This window comes from Molossus molossus, unplaced genomic scaffold, assembly GCF_014108415.1.
Source record: "Molossus molossus isolate mMolMol1 unplaced genomic scaffold, mMolMol1.p scaffold_m16_p_14, whole genome shotgun sequence".
Taxonomy (NCBI): domain Eukaryota; kingdom Metazoa; phylum Chordata; class Mammalia; order Chiroptera; family Molossidae; genus Molossus; species Molossus molossus.
Window position 1 is genome coordinate 56703862 of NW_023425349.1, and position 17047 is coordinate 56720908.

Below are 17047 nucleotides of genomic sequence, written 5' to 3' on the forward strand. Positions count from 1 at the left end.
CAGGGAATGTGCCCTGACCGGGAATCAAACCCACAACCTTTCAGTGTACAGGATGAAGCTCCAACCAACTGAGCCACACCAGCCAGGGCCCATATGTTGACTCTTTTAAGAAAGAAGACAAGCTTAGCTTCCTAAGTGGCACCACACAAAAGTTATTGATCTGTAGCTGCATTCTGCCATACCTTACAAAGAACAGGTTTTAGGCATGAGGCTTCAGATACCTTTTGCAAGCTATGATTTCATTAGTCTTCCTTGTTTACTGTGAAATGGCTGGAGATTTTTTTCAGCAGTTCATATTGGTGGTTCATAGGGCAGGCACTTCTATTCTTTTCTAGTCACATCTGCAGCTTAGGTTGGGAAGTAGACATTTGCATGATCTTGCTTCTACCTCATATCTCCCTGTCCCAACAAAACACCCCATACCCCCCCCCCCCCACACACACACACACCCAAGAGTAGATAGAATACTTCATTCTCATGATCTGGTCAGTTTTTGATGTGGTTAATTTGCAGGCATAAACAGATTTGCAGCATTTAGTGGTTATACAGCTTTTTTAAAAATGGCTTTTTGACCTACAGGATTGGTTTTGCGACTCAATAATAGTGTTTAGAATAACTGATGTAGACTCTTTCCCTTTGAGAAGTGTGGAAGGAATGATTTTGATTGTCATTGTTGGGATTTTGGTTTTTAATATAGTAAAACCTATTCTGTGAAACTCCCAAGAGCTGCTTTTTACTTGAGTGATTGAGCACATCTCCTTCTTCTGTTGCTAAGTTTGTTTATTGGTAAATTGTGCCAGAAGACATTGCGAAACATTTTAGCAGCAAAAAGACCTTGTTTTACCCATTTATACCCCCTAGATCATCTACAGTATCTTTGTTTTTCCTCTAATGTGTTAATTTAGTAAGAAATGAGTATGTGAAAAGTGAATAAAGATAATAAAGAGTTTCTAATAAAGCCATTAAATAAATTTAGATATTTTCATTAGTTACTGTTATAGCAACTTTTTTTTTTTTTTTTATCCTCACCCGAGGATATTTTTCCATTTTTTGTACAGATAGAGTGGGAGGGAGAGAGAGGAAGGGAGAGAGAGAGAAACATCGACGTAAAGGGACACATCGAGTGGCTGCCACCCGCACGACCAACCAGGGCCGGGGACAAACTGCAACCGAAGTACGTGCCCTTAGCGGGAACCGAACCCGGGTCTCTGCGGACCGCAGGCCTACGCTCTAACCGCTGAGCCAAACTGGCCAGGGCTGTTATAGCAACTATTAATGGAATTGCGATAAAGTACTTGCTTTTTTTTTTTTTTTATCCTCACCTGAGGACACTTCTGCATTTATCTTCAGATAGAGTGAGAGAGAGAGAAAAACATCGATGTAAGAAAGACACATTGGTCGCCACCCACATGACCCCGACCAGGGCCGGGGACAAACTGCAACCAAGGTACATGCCCGTAGCGGGAACTGAACCCGGAACTCTGGTCCACGGGCCGACACTCTAACCGCTGTGCCAAACTGGCCAGGGCAATACTTGCCTTTTCTAGGCATCTTGTTTGGTGTGCAGAAGCTGGAAATCTTATTTCAGGGCCTAGAAGAAGCTGATTACTGGTGTGATCGTTTCAGAGCATCGTTTGTAAATGGCCTTATTTAGCACAGTCTAGGAATGTGCTGTTGGCAGACTAAGATGCCTATTAGGAGTTTTTCTCTGCCCTGCCACAACTTTGGCAATTCAGATGGTTTATGGAGGAGCGTGATTTATTACTGTTTATTATATTACACTCGCAGTTTATTATTATTACAGGGGCTTAGCAGTAATGAGTCAGCTTTGGAACTGAAGTGTGGGCTTATAGGAGTGGCATTTTGAACTCCCTTAGATGCCCGTGTCAGTTTTTCCCCTTGGGATTCACTGCTTTTGTTGCTGTTGTGACACTGAGGTATTTTTCCTCCCTGATGAATGTGGCTCTCTTTCCTCTTGTGTAAGGAACGACCTTATATTACCAGCCTGGCCTCCTGTACGGTGGGTCTGTGGAACATGACTGCAGTGTCCTTCGCAGCATCGGCTATTACCTGGAGAGTCTTCTTTGCCTGGCTCCATTTATGAAGCACCCATTAAGAATAGTTTTGCGAGGAGTGACCAATGACCAGGTTGACCCTTCGGTGAGTAGTAAGGCCAAACCATGGTGTGATTTTTGTTTTGCCTCTTAGCACAACCCGACTTTTGAGAAACAAGTTACTGATAAAGCACAGGTTTATTGTCGAGTGTCTTTGTTTTGTTTACCTTGAGATGTAGAGATTAATCACTCCAGGACACAGATAAACTAAGATTCATAATCCATCAAATTTAGTGATGATTGTTACCAGTTATCAAGGTGCCTTTCATTGTCGTGTCTAAGAACCTTCAGAACAGATGCTTGCAGTCTCATAGTTGACATGAAATAGGACTCTGTTGGCTGAAGTGTGTGAGAGTGAAACTTTTGTAAGGTCATGTGATAGCTGAGGCTGGACAGCAACAGACCAAAATTTTAGAAAATAATATCTCCTTGGCATTGTTGCAGCATAATCTTGACTTATTCAAACTGAGAAGAGTTTATAGATTTAGAGAAAGGGCATAGGGACAGGGATGATATATGTGAGCTTTGATAGCTTGAGGGCACCAGCAACCTTCTTATTAAGCAGGCTAATTTCCCCGCATGTATGGGGAGGATAGTTTAATATACAGGTGGAATTTTCATTGTGGCCACCACAACTGTCTTAGTGCCAGTCTAGGATGGGTTTTGGTGTGTGTGTGAGAGAGAGAGAGAGAGAGATTAGAGAGATTAGAGCATTCCTGTCTATACCTACCTTAGACCTCTCATAGGGAGGGAAGGATCCTTACATTTGGATGCTTTGCTGTCCAGAGATGGTCTCTTCATGCCAATGGCCATGATGTGAAGTCCTGACTGAGAACTCTTATCTTCACCTCTACAGATATGGAACTGAGCTGATGAAGGGTCATTAATATTATCATAACTATGTATAGTGCCAGGTGGGTACTGGAAATATCAGGGGGAACACTTTGTAAAGTATATGATTTCTAACCACTATGCTATACACCTGAAACTAATACAAAATAATGTTGAATGTAAAGTGTAATTGAAAATAATTTTTTTTTAATCTGAAAATAATAAAAAAGGGGGGCAGGGGGAAGACCAGTGAAGGGGCAGCTTCTAAGGCAGAATGTAACCAGGGAGACTAGTTAGGTGGTTCAGTGAACCGCACAATGGAGACTGCTGGTATTCATCTATACACTTATCAGAGTATAAACCTGGTTAATGTGTTCTTGGGCAGTAAAAGACTTTTTTCCCCCAATTCTTGGGAATTCAGGTACATACATAAACTCTTTTCCTAGAATCTGAGTACGGTGCATGATCCGAAATTCTTAACTGTAAAGGAATGTTGAATAAACTGTTTAGAATTTTAAACTAATTTCAAAGGATTGCTTTTTTTCTGCATTTTCCTAGAAGATTCTAGGAATTGGACCCTTCAGTTGAAAGTATTCCCGAGAGGAGGCCTCTGTGCTGTTAGGTGGAGGGTGGGAAGGGCCTTAGGTAATGGGAAAGGCCCCGAAGGAAGCGTACGGGGGAGTTTGGCACTGTGTCCCAGTTTTATACTCTTTTTCTATAATTGCTAAATAATCTTAAAAGCTGTTATCACCGGCTATATTAAATGTTTATATATTAACAAAGATTAGTTGATGAATTCCCCAGAAATAGTACTTACCTCTTTTATGCAGGAGTATTAAAAAAAAATCTATTTTCATATGCTACAGGACTATCTGCTTTTGCTCCCTGCAAGACTAAAATGACCTTGGATAGTACTTGGCTCCAACCCAGGATAAAATAAATGTACCCAATCTTAGACAGAGTCACTTCTTTAGTCTGTAGCTTCTTTATTTTGAGCTTTCTCTTTAATACATGGTTTCCCCATCCGTTCAAGTCCACCTTTACTTTCTGCAGCAGGACGAATATGATGAGTTCTGCCCTTAGGGAACTTGTTCTCACGGGTGGACGGCTGTGCACATCTGGGGAGACTACCAGGCTGAGTACCTCGGGGCTCTGATAGAGGTGCGAGCAAAGTGCTGAGGGTCAGGGAGGTCTTCTAGAGGAGGAGAAACCACAGAGTCAGTCTGGTTTTTAGGAAGAGAACTCTGGAGGCTGAGAAACAGATGAATTGGAGGGGTGTCAATCAGTTTGAACATAATGGAAGTGGAAGTAGAAAGGAAGGGACAGATATGAAGGGCAGTGTGCAGGAGAGACTTCGTAATTTGACAGCCAGTTGGAGATGGAAGTGTTCATAAAATAGCTCCACAATTTCTGTCCTGGTTGACTTGAAGGATAGTGATCAGAAAGAGTTTGACACAGGGAAGAGGAAAATTGTGGTTGGATGATGGGTGATGTGTTTGATTTTGGTATGTTGGGAGGATATCCGCATAGGTTGTGCGGTTGGCAGTTGGAAATTACTGTCTGGAGCCTGAGATAGGTCATCAGTATCTTACCCACTTATGGTTAAATCCTTTGGAGAATGAGATTGAGCAGTGCCGAGGTTGAACACCAGCGGCTTTCTGGTTAATCCTACCATTGTTTTTCCTTTGGCCTGCAGTGTGGTGGTATGTGTATCTGGAATGAAGGTTCATGTTTGGAACCCAGATTTTACATTATAGTAGGTTGATGTAGCAGCAGTGGATGGCAGTTCTTCCCCGACAGACTCCCATTGGAGCTGAGTAGTAGCTGTCCTCTGGAAAAGGCATGATCTCTCCACTCTCTGGTTAGCTGGAGGTCTTAGCTGATCTTGTCATTCATTTAAATTCCCTTTCTGGCCTGGGTTGAGCATTAGAGTTTTCGCACCACGGTCTCAGGGGCTGAGAACAGAAGAGGAAGTGAGTGTTTCAGGTGTGAGTGGGGAAGGGGAGCTGCAGACAGTGACAGTGGAGGTAGATGTGTATGGAGAAGCCAAGCAGGAGCCGAGTTCGGAAAAACCAGGGAGGACCCAGAGAGTCAGCCTTTGCAGGAGTTGATTGAGGATTGGGCAGGGAGATTGAGCAATGAGAAGTTTTATTGACCTTTGAGAGGCAGTGTCATTGAAGTGTAAGGACATCACAGGATGAGGAGTGAGCAGGAAAGAGAACCATGGAAAGTAGGAGATCCAGAAGGTTTGGTAGGATGATTCCTGAAATGCTGAGTTGGAAATAGTTTTTTAAATGAAAGACTTGAGCTTACTTGTAGGCTGAGGACAATTACAGGGGTTAGGGAGTTTAATAAGGGTAACTCCTGCAGAAGTCCAAAGGGGATGGGCATCAAAAGCAGAAATGAGGTGAACCCTATAAATGAGTTAGGGACATTTTTTTCCCCTGAAAGGCAAAAGGATAGAAAACGGGGAGAAATTATGAGAAGCAAAGTTCCAGGATGTCTCCTTTGAAACCCAGTGATTTGGCACCAGAACCCCCATTAAATATTTATTGGTGCTAATATCCTGGTCGGATGGTGAGTGAAGATTCCATTCTTTTTCATTACCATCCTGGAAGGGGAATGAAGTACAATAAAGTCTGCTGTGTGCTGGGCACTGTTCTGGTAAATAAATGTATCCATATTCTTTTAATTCTTGTACAAACCCTGTGAGGTAGGTGTTCTTGTCACTGTTTCAGACAAGGTAACTGAAAGCAGTTTCTTCTCTTCTATTTGGCATGGATCTGATGACATTTCTACCTGTTGATTGACTGAACTTGTCAGGATAACTGACGCCTTTGCCCTGAGGTGCCACTTGGGTCAGACTTTTGCTTTTTCTTCTTAACCCCAGAATGACTACTCAGTTTCCCTTAAGTAGAACTTGCAGGCCACCTCCATTCTGCTGAAATTACTGTGCAGAGCCGGAGGAGACTGAGACATGTCCAGTCCAGCCCCTCATTTTACACAGCAGGAATCCAAGGCCCAGGGAAGATAGGCAGGTCTCACAGCTAGTAAGAGGCAGAGTGGGACTCAAGCCTACATGTGCTCTTCCAGGCTCGCCCCTCCACACTGGTTGCCTGCCCTTCGTGTCAGATGGAGAGTGATTCAGGAGTCAGGACCACACCTGGAGTTATACTTGGGCTTCTGGCTGACCATCCGAGTAAATCTCACTGTATCCTATATGACTCCAGGTACAGGTAGGATGAGCCAGAAGGGCTGTTCTATCTTCTTGCCTTTCGTGTCCCTAGGAGAGCTGTTCCTAGTTCCAGGGAGTCATGTGAGCAGATTAACCCACATCCTTGTATACCCTGGTTTTTCCAGAATTCGGCTTGGCCTTCTCCCCAGCTGCCCTTAATACTAGCCTAGACTGAATTCTTGGTTCTAGCAATCCCAAATGCATGTTTGAAGTATTTGGGTGTGTTTAACGATAATATTTAGGTTGAAATTAGCTAATCTTCATGGGATTTCCTAGTAACTGCTTTTGCCTCACCTGATCCATTCTCAACATGTTCCTAGACTTCATAGGGCATTTCTACCTCAGGTTAATTTTCTGTTAGCAGAATATTTAGGTGGGGCCTATTCTCTGCTAGAAAGCCTTATTGGAGTATCATTCTGTTGAATCAGCATGTTGGATTGGGCAGCATCTTGAAGACAGGCTGAGACCCTCCCCTTCCCTTAGAGACAAGGAAATCCAGACAGTTGGGATTTTGTCATCTGAGGCCATGCAGCTCACTAGAGACAGAGCCTGAACCATGACCAGCGCTTTCCCTACACCCTCTGCTTGTGCTGCCTCCTGATAGGGTTAGCTCCCCAGTACTGAGAAATAGCATTTTGCCCATTGGGAACAAGTAAGGGTGTAGGCCCCCCCCCCCCATATGGCAGTTGATGCAGCATTCACTGACTTGTTAGATCATCGTGATTTGAATGTCATCCTTATACTCTAAGGAATACACAAGTGAACAGGGAGGACCCCAGGTGTGAGTTCTGAGTAGAGAGGAGAAAGCAGGGATACTTGGCACAGTCTTGCCATCAACTGTGCAGTTGTGGGTTTGTGCTGCTTCAGGAAGTTTGAGGCGACAATTCCCCCACAAGGACAGTGGTGTCCTCACTGTCTTGTAGAACCACTGCTGCCCCTTCACTGTCTGTGTGGTGGCACTGGCAAGATTCTTAAGTAGCTGTTGAGTGATGTTTTGGGTTTGCTTTGGCTTTGGAATGCCACAGGCTTTAAAGATTAAACAACCATGTTGGGAAGAGATTAATTTAAAAATCTGGTATTTTTTTCCACAGTGTTTATACCTAAAAGAATGGGCAGAGGTCCCAGTGTGTTTTCTGTCAGAGCCTGGCAGTGTCTTGTGCTTTCTTCACGGGATGCTCATGACAATGACCTGTGAGGCAGGTGTAAGTCTCCATGTCCTATATGAAGAAGCGCTCAGAGCAGCCAGTGGCTCATAAAAATCTCAGTTTACTCAAGGGGAGTCATCCCGTGCCCTCAGTTACGAGCCAGCGTCCTTTCTCTTCACCAGACTACACATCATCTACCTGGTTGCTCTGCCCACCTCCTTCATGGGCTTGCTCTTCTTTCCATCTGCTCAAGGTGTAATGAAACTTTTTTTTTTATTCTGAAACAATTCTATAGGTTGATGTTCTTAAGGCAACGGCCCTCCCTCTTTTGAAACAGTTTGGAATTGATGGTGAATCACTTGAGCTAAAGGTAAGGATGTATGAATTGTTGCCTGTATGTATCTGTGTAAAACACTTTCTTACCAACTCATTGGAAGAGTGTATGGCATCTGTGTGTGTGTGTGTGTGTGTGAGAGAGAGAGAAACATTTGAAGTCACTCATTTATTTATTTATTTTTTAAAAAATCTTTATTGTTCAATGTATTATAGATGTTCCTCATTTTTCCCCCATTGACCCCCTCCTCCCCACTCCCATCCCCCTCCCGCCTTTTCCCACACTATTGTCTGTGTTCATTGGTTATGCATATAAGTTCTTTGATTTATTTCTCCCCACCCCCCCAACCCCTTTCCCTTTGAGGTTTGTTAGTCTAGCAATGAATTTGTACTTCTTAATCTCTTCACCTTTTTCACCCATTCCCCCAACCCCCCTCCCATCTCACAACCAACAAAATGTTCTCTGTATCTATGAGAATGTTTCTGTCTGCCTGTTCATTTTGTTTGTAGATTCCATTGTCGATAGATATGTATTCATTGCCATTTTGTTTGTTCATATATTTTATCTTTTTCTTCAAAAAGGCCCTTCATCATTTCATATAATAACGGTTTGGTGGTGATGAACTCCTTTAACTTTTTCTTGTCTGGGAAAGTCTTTATATGGCCATCGATTCTAAATGACAGCTTTGCAGGATAGAGTAATCTTGGTTGTAGGTTCTTGCTCTTCATCACTCTGAATATTTCTTGCCACTCCCTTCTGGCCTGCAAAGTTTCTTTTGAGAAATCAGCTGACAGCCTTATGGGAACTCCTTTGTAGGTAACTAGCTGCCTTTCTCTTGCTGCTTTTAAGATTCTCTCTTTGTCTTGAACCTTTGCATTTTGAGGATGATGTGTCTTGGTATGGGCTTCTTGGGGTTCATCTTGTTTGGGACTCTCTGTGCTTCCTGGACTTGTATGTCTGTTTCCTTCACCAATTTAGGAAAGTTTTCTGCCATTATTGTTTCAAATAGGTTTTCAGTTTCTTGTTCTCTCTTTCCTTCTGGCACCCCCAAGGTGCGAATGTTGGCACGCTTGAAGTTGTCCCAGAGGCTCCTTACACTATCCTCATTTTTTGGATTCTTTTTTCTTCTTGCTGTTCTGATTGGGTGTTTTTTGCTTCCTTGTATTCCAAATCAATGGTTTGCTTCTTGGATTTACGTACTCTACTATTGAATCTGTGTAAATTATTCTTTATTTCAGTTAATGCCTCCTTCATTTCCGACTGTGCATTCATCATTTCTGACTGGTCCTTTTTTATGCTCTTGAGGCCCTCACTAAGTTCACTGAGGTTCTCACTAAGTTCATTGAGCATCCTTATAAGCAGTATTTTGAACTCAGCATCTGTTAGGTTGCTTATCTGCATTTCGCTTAGTTCTTTTCTTGGGGTTTTGTTCTGTTCTTTCATCTGGGACCTGTTTCTTTGTCTCCTCATTTTGGCTGCCTCCCTGTATTTGTTTCTGTGTATTACTTAACAAGAGGTATGGGGCTATCTGAGACCAGATGCTGCTTGTTTGAAAGAATTTAGGAAAGACCTGAAGCAGGATCCAAGACAGGCCAATCCTATGATTAAGCAACAGCTTGGGTGGGTCTGGAAGTTGGGTGGGGCAGGGCCTCAGGGAGTCACCGGGGCAGGACTACCAGTGTGAGCCAGGTTGCTGGAGTCTCAGATATGGTGACTGTCTGCGCCCCCGGGAAGGGCTCACCAAAGGAACAAAGGCCTCTGACAGCATGTTTGTCCCGGAGAAAACCCCCTCTCCAGCCCTCGTTCCAATGCCAAACGGCTCAATTCTTCTCTGTATGTCTCTGGTGCCCCTCGAGCTGCCTCCCCTCCAAACTTAGAGGGAGCGAGTTGGATAAGTCCGTGCACGGGCCCTTTAAGGAGCTTCCCTGAGCCTCAGTTCCCGCAGGTTTTTCCAGCCAGAAGTTATGGGTCTTCTCTTCCTGGCACTGGAACCCTGAGCGGGGTGCCTGGTGTGGGATGGGGGCCCCTCACCTTCCCAGCCGAGGTATCCTCCTGATTTTTATCCGCCACACTTGGGTGTGGGACCAGCCCCTCCTACCAGTCTGGATGTGGCTGCTTTAATTCCGTAGTTGTAGGACTTCCATTCAGCTTGATTTCAGGCGGTTTTGAATGATGGTTGTTCTGTAGTTTAGTTGTAACTTTGATGTGGTTGTGGGAGGACGCGATACCACGTTTACCTACGCCGCCATCTTGACCGGCGAAGTCACTCATTTATGAGAAGACCCACAGGGCGTGAACCAAACATGACAGACTTGGAGTTGAAAGGGGTCCTTTAGTAATGACAGTAGTAGCCAACAGTTATATTGCACTTCCTTTGTGGTAGGCACTGTTGTAAACCTCCTACATGTATTCCTTCCTTCCTCCTTGTAACAACTCCATTTGTGTCACTCAACTAATAAGTAGTAGAGCCAGTATTCCAGCCATAATGTTGCTTTTTTTTAAAAAACATTTTTTTCTTTATTGATTTAGAGGGAGAGGGAGGGAGAGGGAGAGAGATAAAGACATCGATGAGAGATAACATCCACTGGGGATTGGACCAACAACCTGGGCATGTGTCCTGACCTGGAATCAAACTGGTGACCTCTTGATGCATGGGTTGATGCTCAATCACTGAGCCATACCAGCTGGGCAATAATGCTTTTCTAATCTAGATCATCTAGATATAATTTATGTCCAGGGCTTTCCAACTTGGATGCCCCTGAGAATTTTCAGTATATTAAAAACCTATTGAAAGGAATTATATCAAGTTAGTGTGATAACACTGGATATCATAAACTGTTTAGCATCTCTACCTTTTAAATATTTTTAAAAATGATTTTATTGAGTTTTTTTTGTTTTTTTATTAAGAGACAGAGGAAAGAAGAGAGAGATAGAAACATTGATGTGAGAGAGAAATATCTATTAGCTGCCTTCTGCATGCCCCCTACTGGGGGATTGAGTCCGAAAGCTAGGGGTGTGCCCTGACCGGGAATCAAACTGGGACCTCTCAGTCCATGGGACAGCGCTCAATCCACTGGGCCACACTGGCCGGGCTAGCATCTCTATTTTTAAATTGATGTTTTTAAACAGGGGAAATAATTTTATTTTTAGTACAGTCATGTGTTGCATGATGACATGTTGGCTAAAGACAGACCACATATACAGTGGTGGTCCCATAAGATAATGGAGCTAAAAATTCTCTTTTACCTAGTGACGTAGCTGTCATAATCATAGCACACAACACATTACTCATGTGTGTGGTGAGGTTGGTGTAAACAACCCTACTGCACTGCCAGTTATAGAAAAGTACCATACACATTATGTACAGTACGTAATACTTGATACCGACAATAAGTGACTGTTACTGGTTTATGTATTTACTATACTATGCTTTTTATTGTATTTTAGAGTGTACTCTTACTACTTATAAAAAAATGTTGAGTAACCCTAACCAGTTTGGCTCAGCTATTAGAGCATTGGCCTGTGGACCAAAGGGTTGTGGGTTCGATTCCCAGTCAAGGGCACATATGTGGGTTGTAGGATCGATCGATCCCTAGACCCAGTGGGGGTTGTGTGGGAGGCAACCAAAGGATCTCTCTCTCTCTCTCTCTCTCTCTCTCTCTCTCTCTCTGTCTTCCTCTCTCCCTTCTACTCTCTAAAAATCAGTGGGAAAATATCCTTGGGTGAGGATTAACCCCCCAAAAAATGTTGGCTATAAAACACATGCTGTGTTACACCGGCAGCAGCCTCATGTATCACATGTTTGCCACGTCTCTTGATTGCATCATTTTCTCTTGTGTTTGATTGAATCTCATGTTGTTTTGTTTTTCATGGCCGCTAAGTGTACAAAATCCACTGTTCGCAGAACTTACATAAATGTATGCATAACTATGGACATAGACAACAATGCTGGGGATGGAGGGTGTGGGGATTGGGAGGAGGGTATCAATGGGAGAAAAAGTGGAAACATCTGTAACAAAATAAATTAATTTAAAAAATTATTGCTTGCCCTGGCAAAAAGAAACCCATAAAAAACAAAATTCACTGTTAACATTGCCAGTAAGAAGCTATGCTGAGTGATGGCCCTGGAAACAAAATTAAAAAGTAATTAAGAACTACAGAGGTAGAAAATCAGTAATGGTTATTGCTCGCCAGTCAGGCATGTCCCATTGTGCCATAGCTATGATCTTGAAGAACAAAAACAAAGTGAAGGAAGCTCTTAAAGGGTCTGCCTCATTAAAGGCAATGAAACTAACAAAAATCTGAGGAGGGCCTATATCAGGCTTGGAGAAACTTCTAATGACCTGAATTGAAGACTAGATACAGAAGCGTATTTCTTTTATCTCTATGAAAATCATGGCCAAAGCAAAAAGTTTGTTTGTGACGTTGAAAGAATAGGCTAGACTCAATTACAGTGTTGAATTTACTGTTAGCCGTAGGTGGTTTACACGATTTAAGAATGGTTATTCATGCCCTGGCCGGTTTGGCTCAGCGGTTAGAGCGTCCGCCTGCGGTCCGGAGAGACCCGGGTTCGGTTCCCGCTAAGGGCATGTTCCTCGGTTGCAGTTTGTCCCCGGCCCTGGTTGGTCGTGTGGGTGGCAGCCACTCAATGTGTCCCTTTCACGTCGATGTTTCCCTCTCTCTCTCTTCCTCTCTCTCCCTCCCACTCTGTCTGTACAAAAAATGGAAAAGTGTCCTCGGATGAGGATAAAAAAAAAAAAAAAAAAAAGAATGGTTATTCATTACATGATGTGAAAGTGAGTGGTGAGTCTGTGAGTGCTGATGTGCAGGGAGCTGAAGAATTTTGGGATACTCTAGATAAGCTGATTGTGGGGGAAAATTACTTGCTTGTGCAAATACTCAGTGTGGATGAAACCTCCCTATTCTGGAATTAGATGCCTGCAAGGACTTTTATCCCGTAAGGAGGCCAAGTCAATGCCAGGTTTCAAGGCTTAATTTTAAGGACAGGATAGTAGTCTTTCTTGGGGGTAGTGTTACAAACTGAAACCTTTTGTGAGCTGGCACAGTGAGAACCCAAAGGCCTTTAAGCATATCCATAAGCACACACTGCCAGTGTACTACAGGACTGGTAAGAAGTCATGGATGACCCACCTGTTCTTCAGAGATGCCCTCTTGAATTACTATGTTGGTAAATGGCGAACTACTATTTGGAGAGTTACATACCTTTCAAGATTTTGCATATTGTTGACAGTGCTCCTGAACATGCTCCTTTTATTGGTGATCTTTATCCCAACATCAAAGTGGTGTTTCTTCCTCCAAACACCACCTCTTTGATTGAACCAGTGGATCAAGGAATTACAGCAGCTTTTAAGGTCTGCTACCTGAGGAAGACCTTTGCCTGGGCTATTGCTGCAACGAGGAAGACACTGGTGCAATTTTGGAAGGATTAAAATATTCATGACTGTTTCAAGAGCCTTGTTTGGGCTTGGGGTGATGTCACCAAGGAGTGTATGAATGGCATCTGGAAGAAGACACTCAAGGGGTTTGTCCATGGCTTCAAAGGATTTTCCAAGGCTGAGGAAGTTGTAAAAATCACAAGGCAGTGGTTGAGATGGCAAACAACTTTAACCTGCGTGTGGGTGAGGCTGACATTGAGGAGTTGTTGGAACTGGGACAGGAACGCATAGCTGAAGAAGAGGCAAGAGAAAAGGGAACTGCAGGAGAAGGGAAAGAAAATTCACAGTGAAGGGTTTAGCAGAATCTCTAGCAGAACTCAAAAAGCTTCTTAAAAAGTTTGAAAATATGAAGTCCCAGTACCAAAAAGTTTTCATTAATAGGAATCTTCATGGTGCATTACCTGCTTACCATCTATGATGAAAATAAGAAATGAACCAAGAAAAGCACCATGGACACATTTCCTCAAGAAGAGCCTCAGGCAGGTCCTTGAGGAGGTATTCCAGAAGAAGGCATAGTTATAAGGAGATGACAGCTCCATTTGTGACCTGAGGACCTTCCAGAAGGACAAGAGGTGAAGTTGGAAGGCAGTGATATTGATCCTGACCTTGTGTAGGCCTAGGCTAATGTGTGTGATTTTGTGTCTTAGTTTTAACAAAAAAGTTTCTTTTAAAAAAAGTGTTTTAAATAGAAAAAAATTTATAGAATAAGGATATAAAGAAAGAAGGAAAATATTTTTGTACAGCTGTACACTGTATTTTAAGATAAGTGTTATTATAAAAGCTTAAAATTTAAAATGTATAGAGTAAAAATGTTATAGTAAGCTAGGGTTAATTTATTGAAAAAAGAAAATATTTTTTAAATGTTTTTATTGTTTTTTTTTAGAGAGAAAATAAGGGAGAGAGAGAAATGGAAACATTTATATGAGAGAAACATCGATTGGCTGCCTCCTACATGCCCCCCACTGGGGATGGAGCCCAAAACCCGGGTATGTGCCCTGTTCGGGAATTGAACCAGGACCTCTCAGTCCATGGGACGATGCTCAGTCCACTGAGCCACACGGGCTGGGCATGAAGAAAGAAAATATTTTTAAATAAATTTAATGTAGCCCAGCCTGTGTGGCTTAGTGGTTGAGGGTTGACCCATATACCAAGAGGTCACCAGTTTGATTCCCGGTCAAGGCACATGCCCAGGTTGTGGACCAAATCCCCAGTGGGGGGCATGCAGGAGGTGGCCAGTCGATGTCCTCTCTCATTGATGTTTCTGTCTCTGCCCCCCGCCTTCCTCTTTCTCTAAAATAAATAAATAAATAAATACAGTGATACCTCGGTTCTCGAACGCCTCGGTTTTCGACCAAATCAGGATTCGAGAAACTTTTGTCTCGGAATCCGAACAAATATTTGGAACTCGAACTTCCGAGTTGAGCCGAATGGCGTTCATTCGGCCCAGCGCGCCTTGCTTGCGTCATCAGTGTGAGTGCAGAGAGAGAGTCACGCTTTGTGGAGTCCGCTTTCCTATTGGGTTTCATTGCTTCGGTTCTCGAACAATTCGGTTCTCGACCGTCCTCCTGGAACGAATTATGTTCGAGAACCGAGGTATCACTGTAAATACATTTAATGTAGCCTAAGTATACAGTGTTTATAAAGTCTACAGTAGCGCATAGTCATGTCCTAGACCTTCCCATTTGCTCACCACTCATGATTCACCCAGAGCAACGTTCAGTTCTGCAAGCTTCATGGTAAGTGTTTGATACAGGTATACCATTTTTTATCTTTTTTACTGCATTTTTATTGTACCTTTCTGTTTAGATACGCTTAGATATACATATACTTAGCATTGTGTAATAGTTGCCTACAGTATTCAGTAGAGTAATGTGCTATACAGTGTGCTTAGCAGCGGTAGGCTGTATCATATGTAGTAGCCTTACCATGTAGGTTGTTTAAGTATACTCTGTGATGTTCGCACAGCGACCCAGTCACCTAACGATGCATTTCTCAGAGCATACCCTGTTGTTAAGCAGTGCATGACTGTAATCAAGTTTTGATAGATCAGATAATTACATAGGAAAAAAGGGGTTGAAATATGATTAACTCATGGACTAGGCCGGCCAGTCCCTCGTTCAAAGTCTGAAGACCCGCCTGACTTTGGGACATGCTGGCTCAGTGTCTGCTGCTGTTTCTGACATACTGTGAGATGTCCTTGCTCATCATGTGTCCTCTTGAAGCTAACATCAGGTGCAACTGACCTTGAAGGAATTGCCAAGTTGAATGTGAAATGCCTGTCTCCCTTCCAAGGAAGAGCCCCTTGGTGTAAACCTTACTGGGTTGGGTGTCTGGGTCACCTACGCTTTGCTGCATCCTTGCCCTTCTTTCTCACCATGAGCAGATTGTGCGACGGGGAATGCCTCCTGGAGGAGGAGGTGAAGTGCTTTTCTCATGTCCCATAAGGAAGGTCCTGAAGCCCATTCAGCTCACAGATCCAGGAAAAATCAAACGTATCAGAGGAATGGCGTATCCTTTGCATTTGGTTCAGATTTCTTATGTTTTTCTCAAGCCTCACTAAGAGTGACTCACAACAACTTTGCTTCTTCTCAGGGTTATTTACATTTTAGACAACAATCATGGAAAAGTCTTAACAGTGAAATTATAATTATTGGCTGAGATGTGATGCTTTATTATCTGCCTCATCATGACTAGATTGATTAATTCAGTAAATGGTAGCTGCTGTAACTTTTATTGTTTGGAAAGGGCTGAATTGGGAATGGCAGGCATATGGTAAAGGTGGCTCTAGATTTGTCTGGAAGTGAGTGGAAGGGTGTTGGGAGGAGTTTTACCTTCTCAGTGAGTTAGGATGGGATCAAGGATAAGGGGGTTGGCAGGGGTGTGATAAGGGAGAGTGACAAGGGTGGTAAAGATGTCTCAGTGGGGCATAGTAACTAGAGATAAGAAAAAGGCTGTAGAACAGCAGTGTGGGCTCAGCTGAAGCCGAAATTGTCATGGTGCCGACTGCATGGCAGTGTGGCTGCATCCAGCAGCAATTGGCAGCCTCAGGGAGAAGCAGAGAAGGCAGGAGGGCCAGTTTCATCCAGGGGCGGGTGTGGATTAACAGGTAGTGAGCAGTGCAGAAGGATGGGTCCCAGGGCGTATTTGTGAGCCTGTTTGAAGTGATGGCCGTGGGCTCCAGAAAGCACATGCTTATGGAATTGGTAATCTTAACAGGTTTCTAGTGGACGCAGATATGTATCTGCGTAGAAGAACCAGAAATTGTGTTTAGGGAATTGTTGGGAGGTTTCAGATGTTAAAAGTGGTAAATTTCTAGGTGCTGACAAGATCTGGGTAAGAGCAGGTGTTGGCGGCCAGGGCACTGGATGGGGTTGGCAGGTGGCTTTCCCTTAGGGAGTATGACAGAGTGGGGTCAACCAGGATGTCTCCCTGTCAGGGATGGGGTAGGTGCTTAGAGTCAAGTTTTGTATTTCTCAGGAGGTTTCAGGGTAGGCTTACTTGGAGGAAAAGAAGTGGGCAGTGGACTGGTTTTTCAGAGGTCTCCATTAGCTTGAGCAGCAAGTGGTGAGGACCATGGAATAGGGCAGGCTGCATATCCATGGCAGAGGCGGCCGTTTTGAGACAAAAGATCAAACTTGGGGTGCTGCCTGAAGTTCTTTGTAAGATCTTTAAGAGCAGAGGAGGTTATAGCAAAGCTTCCCTGTAGTATAGTCTGTTGTCTGTGTGGCTATCCCAGGACCACCTAGGGCCCATACCCTTGTGTATGAGGAGAAAGTAGGCAGGTGGGGGAGAAATAGTTCCTGTCCTGGGAGCCTTCAGGTTGACGAGTAGTTGACTTCCCTGTTGCCAAAAATGCTGCAGTTTATAGCCTTGTGCTTCCAGGTCTATTTCAGTTTGTGTTTTGAGATTGTTTCCTACCATGGTGGTAAACT

At 43.5% G+C, this 17047-nt stretch overlaps 1 protein-coding gene across 6 annotated transcripts in view; it reads left to right on the forward strand.

The window, feature by feature from the left end:
* The window catches only part of RCL1 (RNA terminal phosphate cyclase like 1), a 72304-nt gene that overhangs the window by 31448 nt on the left and 23809 nt on the right, over positions 1-17047 (forward strand). For 3 of the 6 annotated variants that reach the window (XM_036261101.1, XM_036261106.1, XM_036261102.1), the window contains exons 3-5: positions 1985-2160; positions 7621-7695; positions 15499-15623. In XM_036261101.1, the coding sequence (XP_036116994.1) occupies positions 1985-2160; positions 7621-7695; positions 15499-15623 (376 nt within the window). Of the gene's footprint in view, positions 1-1984; positions 2161-2970; positions 3029-7620; positions 7696-13573; positions 13688-15221; positions 15348-15498; positions 15624-17047 lie in introns of those variants that run through there. The other 3 variants (XM_036261103.1, XM_036261104.1, XM_036261105.1) reach the window with 3 other exon arrangements.